The sequence below is a fragment of the Gadus macrocephalus genome, chromosome 15, assembly GCF_031168955.1.
Source record: "Gadus macrocephalus chromosome 15, ASM3116895v1".
NCBI lineage: Eukaryota > Metazoa > Chordata > Actinopteri > Gadiformes > Gadidae > Gadus > Gadus macrocephalus.
This window is the reverse complement of record NC_082396.1, coordinates 11,212,159-11,226,533: the sequence shown is the minus strand read 5'-3', so window position 1 is coordinate 11,226,533 and position 14,375 is coordinate 11,212,159. Positions and strand designations below refer to the sequence as shown.

Below are 14,375 nucleotides of genomic sequence, written 5' to 3'. Positions count from 1 at the left end.
GGCAGACACGCCAGTCCACAGGGGAGTCATTTATGACAGTTGTCGCCTTGGTCTGCTAAGCCGGCCAGGGGCATCTCTGGCCACTCAGCTTGGGGTATTTTAGAGCCCCAGTGGGGGTAAACCTGATAGGCTTTAATGCCCCCCCCCCTCCGCTCCCGACACGCACACATCCATGGATCCTGTGTGGCATCAGTGTTACAAATGTATCTCGCCAGTGGAGCTATGGATAGGGCCACGTGCAATATGTACAGTGCTCATACGGTACATTTTGTCCTCTAATTGATCTACGTTATATTTTATATCATCATTAACTCTTTGATACAGATTATTTTTTATTATTAATATTAGAAGGGTACAAACATTGGCAATATTCTCAGTTGCTTAAACAGGCATCTTTTTACAGTTGCAAATCCTGACTTACTCTTGCACTCATCTACATTCTTTACAGTAAAAGTTAGCTCCAGTCATTCTCTTGCAGAACCATTTTCCACTGTTCTAGAACAACCCAAGCTTTATTCCATGCACATTTCTCTCTATATTCTCCACTGTCTATAGAAAGTGTTGCTTGTAGACTGTAGTCAACCTCGGGCTGGAGCAGCCGGGGCTTGTGCTGGCTCAACCCACCAGCCCTCCAGATGGAACAGGCAGGCTTTCAGCTCTGTATATCTAGTCCCAACAACTATTTGTTTGGGTGTTTATCCCAGCTGTACAGGGCTTGTGAGGGGACCACTAGGGGTTATTCTCCGAGTGTGCTTCCCAGACTAAAGCTTGCAAAGTAACCAGAGATACCCCCAGAGATCGCTGGTGCTGGTGCTGGTGGTGGTGGTGGTGGTGGTGGGGGAGAAAGCCATCGAGATGGGCCTCTCTTTTTATTTTCCCCTCTTCTCCCTGAGCAGATAACCTCCATGTAAAACCAGCTCATTAATGTTCTCCTGAGCTGTTTGGGAGCTGTGGGTGGATGGATGTTTCTGTCCAGAGGGCACACGCTGATCTGTTGTCCTGTCGACCCTCCTGGCCCTACAGCCCAGGGTAAACTGAAACAGCCCAGATTAGTATTAATCCTTCCTAATGCTGGGGCTCATAATATAGTCATTAGGGTGACTTGAGACTAAGCCCGCGCACCTAACCGCTGTGATTTATTAAACACACACAGAGGATTTGCTGTCAATGCAGGGTGGGAATAAAGGGAGCATCACGTCTAAATACAGTGGTATTGGCCTATTAATACTGATGGGCTTGCCTGCTGAATGGTTACATTCAAATGAGGTGCTTGCACTGCTCCCAGGCAGGGATGAAGTGGAGGAGAAAATGCCTTTCCACTCACGCCTTTCCATCCCTGACTTGGGGATTACATTGGCCATTGGCCATTAAAGTGGATTGCTTATATCTGATTGGATCAACATGTGCAATTTAATTAATAGTCATAACTATAATATAAACAATTATGACTGCAACACAATTGATTTAATTTATATTTTTGAAATTCAAATCGGGCATGAAGAGTGTACGCCATAACTTTTTATAGTTCCTTGATACAAAAACACTTTTAAAATGCACAAAAACAAAGGGTAATTTTTCAGTCAAATGACGAGTATCTCTTCTCATTTCGTCAAGATCAATACAAGCCCTTGCATCCGATACACAATCAGCTTGTGAAAGTGTAACGTAGATGACCCATTGTGTTATAATTCAATGCTACGGTTTCACCAAAGATGGCGCAGTTCTTCACACATTAGTTACTCTATGCAGGTTGGTGACTCTTCAAAACACGATTTATCATTTATTATCTCTTGGTCTGGAAAAGCCCGTGCAACACAGACGGGCAGCTTAGAACCCCAGCAGGGGCTGCAGAACAGCTGGCGTCGGGTGTCATGTCAAGGTAGATGAGGAGGGTGAAGATGAGCCTGCCCCTGGGATGACTCGGCAGGGGGTCTTACTTGGAGGATTTACCCCTGGAGCGTTGCCAGAGGTTCAGGGCTCATCATCCACCAACGTGCCCTGACCGGCTCACGCTGTGAGGCCACGGTGTTTTGTTTTCCTTCATCACATCATGGCTTTGGCATATGGGCCCTTTCCTGTCCAAGCCACTCTCTCTTGGTTTGATGGTCCCGGGCTATAAAACTTAAAGAGGGGTCAGGATACTGTAGTGGTAAGGATGCTTGACACCCTGCCAAATAGACATGGGGTCGGTCCCCAGTCTGTCGATTTCCACAATTTGCCTGAAGGCTTAACTCTGAGCAAAGTAAATTCCCAATTTTAAAATAAATCACTGTAATTGGCCTTGGATGAAAAAAATCTGCTTAATGATTATAAATAATGGTTATAATGTGTCTGGCTCATAAAAAATCACAGCTATATGAACCTAGCTCCTGATTATATGACTATATTTTTAACAGGCTGTAGTGTGTGCTTATGCTACTAGTTGTTTCAGTAATAGTAGTAGTAGTGCTTTAGTAGTATTATGGTTGTAATTAGTGTTTGCATTCATTATAATACAGCCCTTAAAAAATACGAGGTTTTTCTATTGTTTTATTTCCAATTGATGCCTTCAGTCACAGTTGTGTGCTTTGGGTAAACAAGTGTTGGTGTTAGGATGAAATGTGTTGCGTAATTTTTTTTCCCTCTAAAGAATCTAAATCTCATTGGAATCCTAATCATAACAGACCCATTTTGAGGTGAGAGATTTACACCAGTGCGAGTGCCATCCATTACATAAGTCCCTAAATCATCTCATGTTTGTTTTCCTAGAGGCTCGGCTACCACGGTTGCCTTCACATTTTTCCTCCTCCTGTTTGATTGACTCGCTCTCGTGTGCTCACCGCATTCAAGTCCAAATAAAAATAAACCCTGTTGGTGTCTCCTGGCATCCTCTCTGTTGGAGCAGCACTTTGAGGTACGCCACAGTTGCGGCGCGAGCGCCAGTGTGCCTGCGTGCCGGCCTTGTATTGTGTCTTTTACGAACAGGCAGGGGCCCCCCGAGCCTGTTGTGAAAGTCTACGGTGCGTGGTTGTAGGATTCCCTCATACCCCCGAGAATGCCATTAGTGGAGTGCTGAAGGAGCGCAGCAGGTGAGACGAATGAGGGCACCGGCGCTGTGCATCCAGACCCCCAGCCTCCACCACCCCCATCCCCTGTCTGACGTCCCTCCTTCTGTACGTCCAGACCCCCACCAACTACTCCACAACCCTGTCTGTCTGTCCCCGCTTCTGAGCATCCAGACCGACGCCACCGTCCCCTGCCCTGCCCCATCCCTATCCTGTGACTGTCGCCCATACAGACACCACCCCCCCATGCCCCCCCCCACAACCACCACGTCAGTTGTCCCTGCTTGTGAGCATGCAGACGCCACCACCCTACCACCGCCTTCATCCCAAACCTCTTTGACAATTGTCCCCGTCTCCCTCCTTCTCACCTCCTTTCTCTCTTCATGATGTTTTGAGGATAGCAGTCTTAATCATAGTTGTGTGTGTGTGTGTGTTGATGGATCCTGAGGCGGCTCTCTGTTGATATACCCCTTCCACCCCCTAACTACCAATACTGAGCCTAACACCCCATGTCCACTGCATCCGTCCGTAGACGGATCTCATTGACTTTGCATGGGGCGATCCCGAAATGCATTGTGGGTCCGTCCGTTCCGTCGGCTCCGTCTCTTGCGTTCAGATGTTGAGTAAATTTTGACTTTTCAGGCTGCAACAGATCCGTCAGCCAATCATATCGTGGCTCCGTCGGCAAATACCACTCCCCCATCCATCAGACAGGCCTTCCGTCGTCTGTTGACGGACGGATGCAGTGGGCAAGCTGCGTTATCCCCTCCACCCAATACTGAACCATTCCTCCTCCACCCCCTAACTGATGCAATACTGAACCATTCCTCCTAACTGTACCCAATACTGAGCCATACCCCCTCCTCTCCCTAAATGTACCCACTACTTAGCCATTCCTCCTAACTGTACCCAGTACTGAGCCATACCCCCTCCTTTTCCTAACTGTACCCACTACTGAGCTGAACCCCCTCATCCCTTTAACTGTACCTACTACTGAGCCATACCCCCCCCCCCCTCTTTAACTGTACTCACTACTGAGCTGAACCCCATCCTCTCCCTAACGGTATTCAATACGGAGCAATAACCCTTTCTCAAACTCATTCCCACTCCCCACATCCCCCACCATCCCCCACCATCTTTCCCAAGACGCGACTGATGTATGCAAGGTTATATGGTCACAGGAACAAATGGAAATATCTTGTCTTGCTCCTGTGTTTGTTTTTCTGGAAATAGAGGCGATAATTTGATGGCACCTCGTCTGAAGGGCAACCGCAGAACGATTGACAGTTGGGAGCAAATGGTTGAGCATTATAAATGAAATGTGGCTGATTGGATCAGAGGGCCGCTGTTTACCGCCGAGGTGTTTCTGTCAAAATAAGAGCGTGCCAACTCTGACGGAAATGTACATTGACCTCTTATGTTTAGACTTCAAGGAAATTTGTCAAATTAAGAGCTGTTCAACCCGTAACTAAAAATTGCAATCATGTTTTTACTAGAATATAATGATGTCTTCCTGCCTAATAATAATAATAAAATACCTCAGAACTGAATTGGAAGAAATATCGACAATAAATAGCCATTCAGTGTTTTATCATTTATTTTGGTGCATGAGGCACCTTTTTTATTTCAATAATAAACAAGGTGACTATTGCTTATCCTCACAATACACATTGACACTGAAATACGCACTCTCGAAATACGCGTTGTAAGTGTTGGTTTACTTTCCACACACTTTGAAGTGAAGGAGATATTTTCTTCCTGTTTGCTAGCTCAGCAGTTTTATTTTCTTTCCTGCACGAAATGACATCCGGTTGTTCAGACGAAGATCGAGCGTGAAGCATGTCCATCCATCACCACGGCGATGTGGGGGCCTGGGGAAAACATTAACCCCCCTTCTTTGCCACACCGCCGTCCAGATTTCATGGTCTGTGTGTGAAAAGTATGCGGCACAGAGAACACATTTTATGTACAGGATAACAGGTGCAACATATAGCACATATATGCCCCCCCCCGCCAATGCCCCCGACACTGGAAATATGTGCTAATAAAGTCATGCTTTTTCGAATGCACCTGCTTTGCTTTGACCGGATTATAGTTTACGTTTTTTTAAGGATTACACTGAATAGCTAGCCTATTAGACACATGTGAATGCTTGGCCCATTCGTTTTCATTTACGTTCCCAGGGGTTGTACTTTATAGCTCATAACCTAAGACCTTTTGTTTTAACTGTAATACGATGTATTTCCAAATTCTCTCTCATCACACTCACACACTGGGCCCCCGGGGGACATGCCCTTAGTTTGTGTTAATGATCAATATGGAAGACAAAGGGCAGTTTGAACACTGTCCTGAGGCCTGGAGCTGGTTTGGAGGTGGCTGTGTGTCCACAGTCCATGTTATCTTTAATCTAAAGGCACCATATATTCATGGTCAACCAAACGTGTGGGGGTGGGGGTGTGTGGGGGTGGGGTCCACATCTAGCAGAAGTATTGTCAAGAGACAATACTACAGAAACGGAAACAGATGCGCATGATGTGTCATTGGATTGATTTTAAGCAACACCACTATAATATCTTTATGTGAATAACAAAATCATAAAACATGAAAAAGATAAAAATGTCCATATTCATTGATGAAAATATGTAATGCCAACTGAGGTAACACAATGGTGATGCAGACTGCGGTCCAAATATTAAACCCCTGACATTTTCAGTATTATGAAAGTTACGAACTGGGTCGCGGGGTCAAACATCCCGGGAAAATCACAAGTGGTCCACAGCTAGTGTTGCGTTTTCCATCACCTGGCAGTGGTTCATAGTAGGAGGAGCTAATGCAACAGTCTCTTCAACTCACTTCAAATCATTTGTCTGAAGAGGAGTACTGTTTATTTTTTTACTGTCTCTTGCCATTAAGCCAACTGACTGATGTTATACAGGCGACACTGTTCGGGTGTCTGAGAAGTGCGGTCCCAAACATCTGCAATGAAAACGTATCGCCAAAGGTGTCGCCAAAGAACAAAACTGAAATTCGCAAAATTGACACTTTAACAAGACAATAGAAATTCTTTCTCATGCGATCTCAGGGAAACGTAGGGACTCTCAAGGGTCCCCACGAGCCTGTCAATCATTCTTGGTCCCATGTTGCGTTCCTGCACACTAGTTTCTCTTGTTCCCTGAACAGTATAAAAGCTGTGTGTGTGTGTGTGTGTGTACTGTATACACATGCAAACTATATTCCACCCAGCCTCTCAGAGATGCTCCCCTGTAGTCGCCCTTACCGCCAGCCAGCCATCCCTTTCAAGCTATCGGAAAACTTTTAATTTCTCCGGGGGCTTTTCAAATTGCCTGTTTTGGTCGTTCAGGAGCATTGTACAAGGCATCTATAAAATACCACTGTGGCCAGAAAGCCCACCCCCATATGGAGCTCCATAGCATTGCTACGTCCTAATTGGCTCCTTCGACAAGTGCCAATTTCCTTCCAGAGTGATGGAAGGAGTGGGGTGAATTGGGGGAAAAGGGATAAATTAATTTGCGTGTGGGGGGGGGGGGGGGAAAGAGTACTGAATTTGACATAAATAAAAAAAACATGTTGGACATGGTAAAAGATGTCGTGTCTGACTACCTCGGACAAGACGTACGGATGGGAACCTTCCCTTTGGGCCTCTGTGGAATTAATTTGGCCTGGGTGTACTTGTTAAAACAACGTCTCTCTCCTTTTCTTCCACTGCAATCCAGGACCTGGGATGTTGATAACCAAGCATCCCTCCCCCCTTCTGCCCCGGATCAATAACCATCAGTGTTTGGTCCCCCCCATTCCCCTTATTTGTATTTGGAAGAAGTCATCTCTAGATAAAGTCAAACGGGGCGATCTTTTCCTGCTTCTATTAAAGATTTAGTTGGGGACAGAGTGACTGTTGCCAGCGGGAGCATAATTAGGAGACAATTATTATTACTATATCTTCTACTTGGGTTGTTTCACATGTGGGTGAATTTAAGTGATTCGCTGTATAACCAGTTTACAATGATTCACAGTACACTCCCGGGCATGCGTGGTAGCAGCTTAAACACAGTCTATTTTTTCCAATAGCAATTGCCAAATATGCTGTTTCCTGCACATGTACTTGTTCACGCATCAATATAGCTTAGATTACGTGATTCCCAAAAAACAATCATATTTGTTTTCAGAGAACATCATATGATAGTGGACATTTTACGCCATGGGTCATGCCCACAAGCAGCAATCACACTTTTTGCCTGATTAAATAGATGTTGATGAATGATTTGAAAACCATTCAATCATTTTGAAATTGACATGAATTGTCAGTATGGGAATGTGTAAATGGACAACGCTGTCCATTACCTAAAAAATATTGCACCAGTGGCTTGTATAACTTTAAATATGTGACACGGCAGGCAGACAAATTTAGTCCTTCAGCCCTTTGTGATATAATTAAGCAATCACAAAGGGCCCGTCGGCCCCAGGGCCCGCAGTCGACCACCGATTGTGTTTCTAGTGGTCATCATGTGGTGCTCTGAATAGCCCCAGGCCCTCTTCCCCTTCCCAAACTTTACACCGGACAACATCTCTCACTCTGTCTGTCCGTGTCTCTCGCTCTTGGGTGTTCTGTCTTTCACACACATATTTAAGTTAAATTAAGTTATCCTTTTTTGTCTTTATTTCCTTTAGAATGGGATTAAAGGTTCACAATTAAGATGGAATGCAATCTGTCGCAAGTTCTACTCCACTAAAGTTGCCATTTGTTTATCCTATTGGATGCTATTCAACAAGCCCGATTTTGCATGGTGTGTGAAGACAAGAAGGTTTGTTAGACGCGATGCCAACACCGGTGTTGGCATTAAGTTTTTTGATACTGTATATCCGCTGCCTTTGGCTCTTCGACCTTTCACTTGCTCTACTCTACCATTCCTTCACAGTCATAGCTGTATTATACTCGGGCCTCATTTAGTCGATTTGAAAGATTTCACATGGAATTCTGGTGGGAGTGAATGGGGACAATTGGGATCATTTCATATTTCCTAAAAAGTAATGGGTTGGATCAAGTGTAAATGGTGTTTTCTGTTCTCTGTACTGTATCTTGTGTTTCTGCTTGTTATTGGTCTCCATTACAGTTGATATACAGAATGGGAGCTCGCCCTGCAGCTCCCCATGTTTTAAGTCCTTTCCGGTCCACTGCCAATGGATGTGCATGTGTTAGAGCTTCACGTTGTCAGTGCATCACTCCTCATCCTGGCTGGTTCTCTAGGGAGGCAAAGGTCCATTCCCCCCACCCCCCTCCCCTCCTGCCCTCCCTCGGCGGGGGTTAGTTGGTGAGAGGTAAGCCACACATGGCTAGCTTCGCGCTCCGAAGTGTACAGCAGTTGCATGGGGGCTGCAGAGTGCTAAAGGTACATAGGATTAGACCTTTGGTGAATCCTGCTGGGGCCCCATTTTTCAAACCGGTCTTCGACCAATTACGACTGGTGCCCTCTTAATTGTTTGCATTGCACCCCACCAACCCAGCCCTGACATAACATTGTGACGAGGCTCGTGGCTCTGATCCCACTTTTTATAGAAAAATATATGATCAATGACAACCAAGGGTCAACATGGTTATCGTTTGATTGCTGCACTATGGCTGTGTCCATCATCGTCATTACTATTATATTTCAGAAGATTGAGCTGAAGTGCAGAGCCTGTATTTTAGGGGATTGGAGATTGATGGTGGGTTTGGAGGCTGTGGTTGCCACTGCAAAACGTATCCAGTCCAGGGCTGTGTTCACAGCCGGATCAATAAAACACAATTGAGTTTTCCAATCTGAGTTGTTGAGAAGGCACTTACAGGGTGATCACCTTTGATGAAGTCTTCATCATGATCTATTGACAGATTCATTTCAGCTCCCTGCTTCCCCTTCCCAAATGTTTTTATCTCCACTGTAACGTAATAGGACACTAAGACCCCCTTCTCAAAAAGTTTTCTGCCAGCTTATCGAATGATTGGACCAACATCACTTCTGCTGTCTTCAATGCACCCTTGGTGTCATTCATGGTTAAATGTATTTTTCGATAGTATGGTTTTTGAGTCTAGTGGTGAACATTGAGTTCCTCAAGGGTCCTATCAGGGACTGGCGGTTCTTTTGAAAGAGTCACACGCAAGTTTATTTCTCCCCAGGTCGTATTGGATGCGATTGTCACTAGATTTAAACGCTCCCTTGCAACCCCGAAGACTTAAAACGCATTTAGACTTCTCCCTGAAAGTACCAGATCCCCAAAACAGATTTTTCATAAACCCAAAGATATGCATTCGTAAGATGGTCTGAAAACGCGACCTGGCGCCCGATAAAGGAGAGTTCTGATCTTTCCGAAATTATTTCATATTTGATTTCCAAACAAGCCGCAGGGGTATCTGGTATCGCACATTAATGCTGGGCGGTCACATGTGCACTTTTTAAAATTGGTTGGACGCTCTCCTTGGACGCCTTTTGAAGTCCTTTCTTCCCTCCGTTTGGAGTGGGGCTGTTCTCAAGCAAGCCCTAATCCTCGTGGTATTGCTGTGGCCAGCACTACCTCGCTGCAATGGCTCAGTGAGGTGTGCGTGACTCCAGTCATTTGGCCTGTTGTTGTTTTTACCTGGTTCTTGTTTTTCTCTTCTCCCCTAGCCCCCTTTCTTCTCTCCCTCTCCATCCCCTCGATGAAGGGGAGGGAGACAATAAAAGTGCAAGGGAAAGAGCGTGAGAGAGGAACATTCAGAGAGACGGATGATTGGGTGGTTGGTTGGCTGGATGATTTCACAGGGCAAGAGACCGAAGTGAGACGAAGCAATTGTAATTTAAAGTACTTTTTGAGAATGATGGTGTACGATCGTGTGCATACATTCATGGCAAGGGTGAGCCCATTGAGATCCTGTCCTCCTTACCCTGGGTTATGGCCATGCTCTACCAGTTGAGCTACACAGTATTGTTTGTATTTTAATGCATGGGAATCTTTTGTAGGGCAGTCTTTATTGAAGTACTTCAATGAAGTCGAGACACATTCTGTTTCTAATGCTTATGCTCAAAGTGTTCCATGCCTCTTCTAAATGAATCAGAAATGGTTGTACGTGATAAAAGCGGCCACTACCATTCACTGTGGACCATAATCTTGAAACATGATCACCTATTCTTTGTATTTAGAAATAAATACCATAAAACCGTAAATCACTGCCTCAGTGGGCCTTCTTTAGCCATCTCATCACATGCTCCTAGTCCTCACTTTTATTTATATATTTTATCCAACTCCTACACCCTCCACAGTCCACACCCATCTCCCCCCCCCCCCCCCCCCATCTCCTGTTCACCCCAGCAGCCGATAGAGAGAGAGAGGGGGTTACAACCTCTAGCGTGGCTAATTCCCCCCTGATCTGCTCCCAGAGGGCACCAGGGGCTGTTTACACAGACCTTTATAGAGCAGGGAGGGAGAGTATATTAAACTCTGTCCACCGCCTCTGTCAGGCCTTGTTTGTGTGCCAAACACATTTTCAGGGCTAAGGTCCTGCAGAGGATTGCGCCGTGAGATAAGGGCGATTTAAGCAGAATCCTCCACCACAATAAGTGGAGGGGATCACTAGGGCATTAAGGATATTTGAAAGTGATGTTTAATTTTTTTGGTGTGTGTGGAGGCGAGTGCACACCATGTATTGTTATTTGAAAAAGCTTCTTATGAAAGCCACATGAGTTCTTCTTTTCATTTCAGAGCCGGCAATTTGGTACTTGAATCTAAAGATGTTTGTTGACCGAAGATGTTCGTTACAATATTGAAGTTTCCCATTGCTGTTGTATATTTACAAACACTGATTTAAATGAACCCAAAAAATGTACGTTGACTTTCTGTTGCCATCTGTCATGGTCGTTAAGTAAAGATGCGTTGGCTGTTATTGTAGAAAACTGCTATACAAATGAAGGGTAAATTTTTTTCAATCCAATTGTCAAATCGATAGTCCCTCCATGTGTTTAAGCGTCCTCTCGTCTTTCTCTCTCCCCCTCTTTTTGTTATTCTTATTTTTTCTCTCTCTTATTATTTCTCTCTGGTCTCTCTCTCTGTCTGTCTCTGCAGAGTTGGCGGATGTGGAGCCCAACGTGTTCCTGCGGCCGTTCCTGGAAGTGGTGCGTTCCGAGGACACGACCGGACCAATCACAGGCCTCGCTCTCACCTCCGTCAACAAGTTCCTCTCCTACGGCCTCATAGGTGAGTCCTCCACCGCCATCCCACATCCCATGAGTTACAAGTTGGTTCAATCAATTTTGATACTTATAGATACCATACCTTAACAACATTAAGAACCGTTCACAGTTCTCGCTTCACAGTTCTTCATAAATAAGATAAACAACCTTACAAGCCTGAGGAGTGGATTATACCGCTAAATGTGTATATTATTAGTTTTGCTTCTTTTTTTGCTGCAATGCTCTTAAATTACATTTCATACATGCACCCACACACACATTCTCTCACACGAGTATGTATCCGTGGAAATTAAATTTAGGGACGGAATGATTAAACAGTTGATTGCATATAGGCTTAAGCTAGCGTCGGAGGGCGTGTGAGGTTGCTATTGATTCTCCAGGATTATGTTTCATGTTGGCAATTGATAAAGGTCAGAGTTTTCCTTTGTGACTAATGAGTGCTGGGGTGCCGCTCACCGCGAGCTCGCTGGCGGAATGCGGGGAATGCGCTATTCTCACCAGCGCCGTGCTCGCAGCCGTCACTCTGTACGGGCGGCACAGCCCGCGCGTCATAACACCGGCGCGGCCCGGTGGTCCCGCCCGCCGTGCTTATCAGAGCAGTGTGAAATGGGAACACATGGCTCGCTGAGAGTCTAAACTGCGATGATCAAGTTGGTTCATGTGGAAGAGAGGGGGGGGCGGTGTCCTGTTCGAGGGCCGGGCTTCAGTACAATAGAACTTTAGTATGTGTAATAATATGGAGTAGTTAAGGTTGACTGGCCTGTGCCAAGAAAATTCTGGTTAGATACCATGGCAAACCATGGTCACACTCATAGCACTGATGTATTTGATACCGGACTTTACTGTTACACATAGAAGTGGTGCATTAGTTGTAGTACTGCATTGTACAACCACACTAATACTAGCCCAAGCTAGAAAGTCCCATGTCAGGTTTAGGGCATGTTTATTTTTTGCTTTCTATATTGTCCGTGTATTGTTATTATAAGTAGTGGATAATATTGTATTGCTTAATTTTACAACAGTTTTTTAAAAAGCCTCCCCTAGAATTGGGGAATGAAAATTGACTACTTTCATAAAAAATTACACTTGCTACATTTAATGATCAACAAAAGTGTAATTTGTATGGAAACAAATATTTTTATGAAATTAACCAAGGAGAGCCGACATTCCACATAGGTTGCCTGAGAAATCCCCCCCCCCTTACTCTCCCTCCATCGTTCCAGACCTGACGGTAGCCCCCATAATCCCTCCCTCCCCTCCCCCGTCTCCTCGACCACCGCATCTCATCAGCACGGCTCAAAGGGACGGCGTATCCATGGCAATAGGGTCCAACGGCCCCCACAACCACTTTCTATGTATTTCCTCAAACTCTCCGGTCCTCTCTCGTCGGCATGACTGCGCCGGGACAGCAGTGGCCCGGGCTGGGGTACGGGGCGTCCTCCACCGGGCCCGTTACGATTATTACCATCTCTTCAGCCTCATTCCGCCTGCCTCTTCCTCCTCCGCTCTCATTTGTGTCTGCATCTGGTGCTGGTGTGGCGGGGGCCAGCTGGACGCTATGGCGGCCAGAGTCACTGAAAGCGACTTCAGGGAGCATTGCAACATGATCTGCAGAATGTGTCAGGAGCGACTACCACAAACATTTCCCATGGTGCCCCGACATCCGAACCTATACGGATCAATCCTCTTTAATTAGAGTCCATGTTCTAAATATCGTTATTATATTATGACTTCCTTAGCAGAGCCCCCCTAGACTTATCCTGGCTGGTTAATTATCTGAAGTTGTTTTGTTAGGATGTTTGCCTTCAACTGATAAAATAGTTGATGTCCGTGATTTGATAGAGATTAGTGCAGTCGGAACATTTCCCGTATCGCCCGGGCTTAACCCATGAGTTGTAATCACCTAAGTAAGTGTATTGTTATATTGTCTTGGGTAAAATAAAATAAAACAACACTAAATAAATCAACATAAAAAATGGAATTGCAATGATTCCCAATGTAGACATGTAGTGCATCATTTCATATATATATATATATATATATATATATATATATATATATATATATTATTTTTTTTAGTTTAAAGAAAATATGATGTGAAGTATATGTTATAAGTATGCTGTACTTGATACATGTCAACATTATTAGTCACATTATTTCTTAATTTGGTTTATATTACATTTTATATCATTCATCACACGTGAGAACATGGACATGTTCCTTTAGTTATTTTAAAGAGTTAAATAACATTTGAAGCCAAAGCTGATTGTACAAGGCTGTGATATGTGCTTTTATCTGCTAATCTAGTATGAATTAAATACGTTTAGAGGCTTAATCTTAATTACAGGTAAACGCCACAGTACTTTTGACATAGCCGTGTCAGTCGTTTTTAGCACTCCAATCAAATGTTGAGTTTGCCCAAACTGCTTTCTCCAACAGCCTATAAATATTTCCTAAAGCTCCTGGTATTTATTTTCTTTAATAAAGCGGTGCGATTGGATGATGAAACAATAATTTTGACTTTCTTGATTAGTGAGAATGAGAAATACTCCTTTGACAGGAGTAAGAAGTTGAATGCAGAGCAAGACATCACTTTTGATTGTTATGACATCAGCTTCTCAGATCTGTCCTTTTGGGCTCCGCTCTCGGAAGTTTCCCTCCCAAGTGCTCCCCTAGGATGTAGAATGGGGTTTCATTACAAGCCTCTCCCCGGGAAGTACGAAGCCAGTACAGCACACTGGAAGAAGCTGGGATAGGGATGTATTTTTTTTATAGTAAACTGAGAGAAGAGCCGTGAGGGATGAGAGTGTAGCAGCGGTCCTGTCAAGTACTGCCACCTCCTGGCTTCATTCAAACACACTGGAGCCCATGTTTCAGTAGCAAGCTTGAACGCAGAATCCTAGAAAGATTCTCTGCATTGGTACTGAGGCAAGGAAATTAATTTAATCCATTGGGCTGGTCACCGCTTGTTAAATCTCTCTTCTCCTCTCTTCCTTCTCTCTAACTGTGAAATAACCCTGTCAACTTTTAAATACAGGGTCCGGTGATGGGACTTTATCGCCGCTCTTGGATATTAAGAAATAATGCGGTGGGTTGGAAAATATTTAGTGCTATA

General features: G+C 44.7%; 1 protein-coding gene across 4 annotated transcripts in view; it reads left to right on the top strand.

Annotated features, from left to right (window-relative positions):
- gbf1 (golgi brefeldin A resistant guanine nucleotide exchange factor 1) overlaps window positions 1-14,375 on the top strand; it is a 79,390-nt gene that overhangs the window by 17,216 nt on the left and 47,799 nt on the right. For all 4 annotated transcript variants that reach the window (XM_060073442.1, XM_060073441.1, XM_060073444.1 and 1 more), the window contains exon 4: window positions 11,133-11,264. In XM_060073442.1, the coding sequence (XP_059929425.1) occupies window positions 11,133-11,264 (132 nt within the window). The remainder of the gene's footprint in view (window positions 1-11,132; window positions 11,265-14,375) is intronic.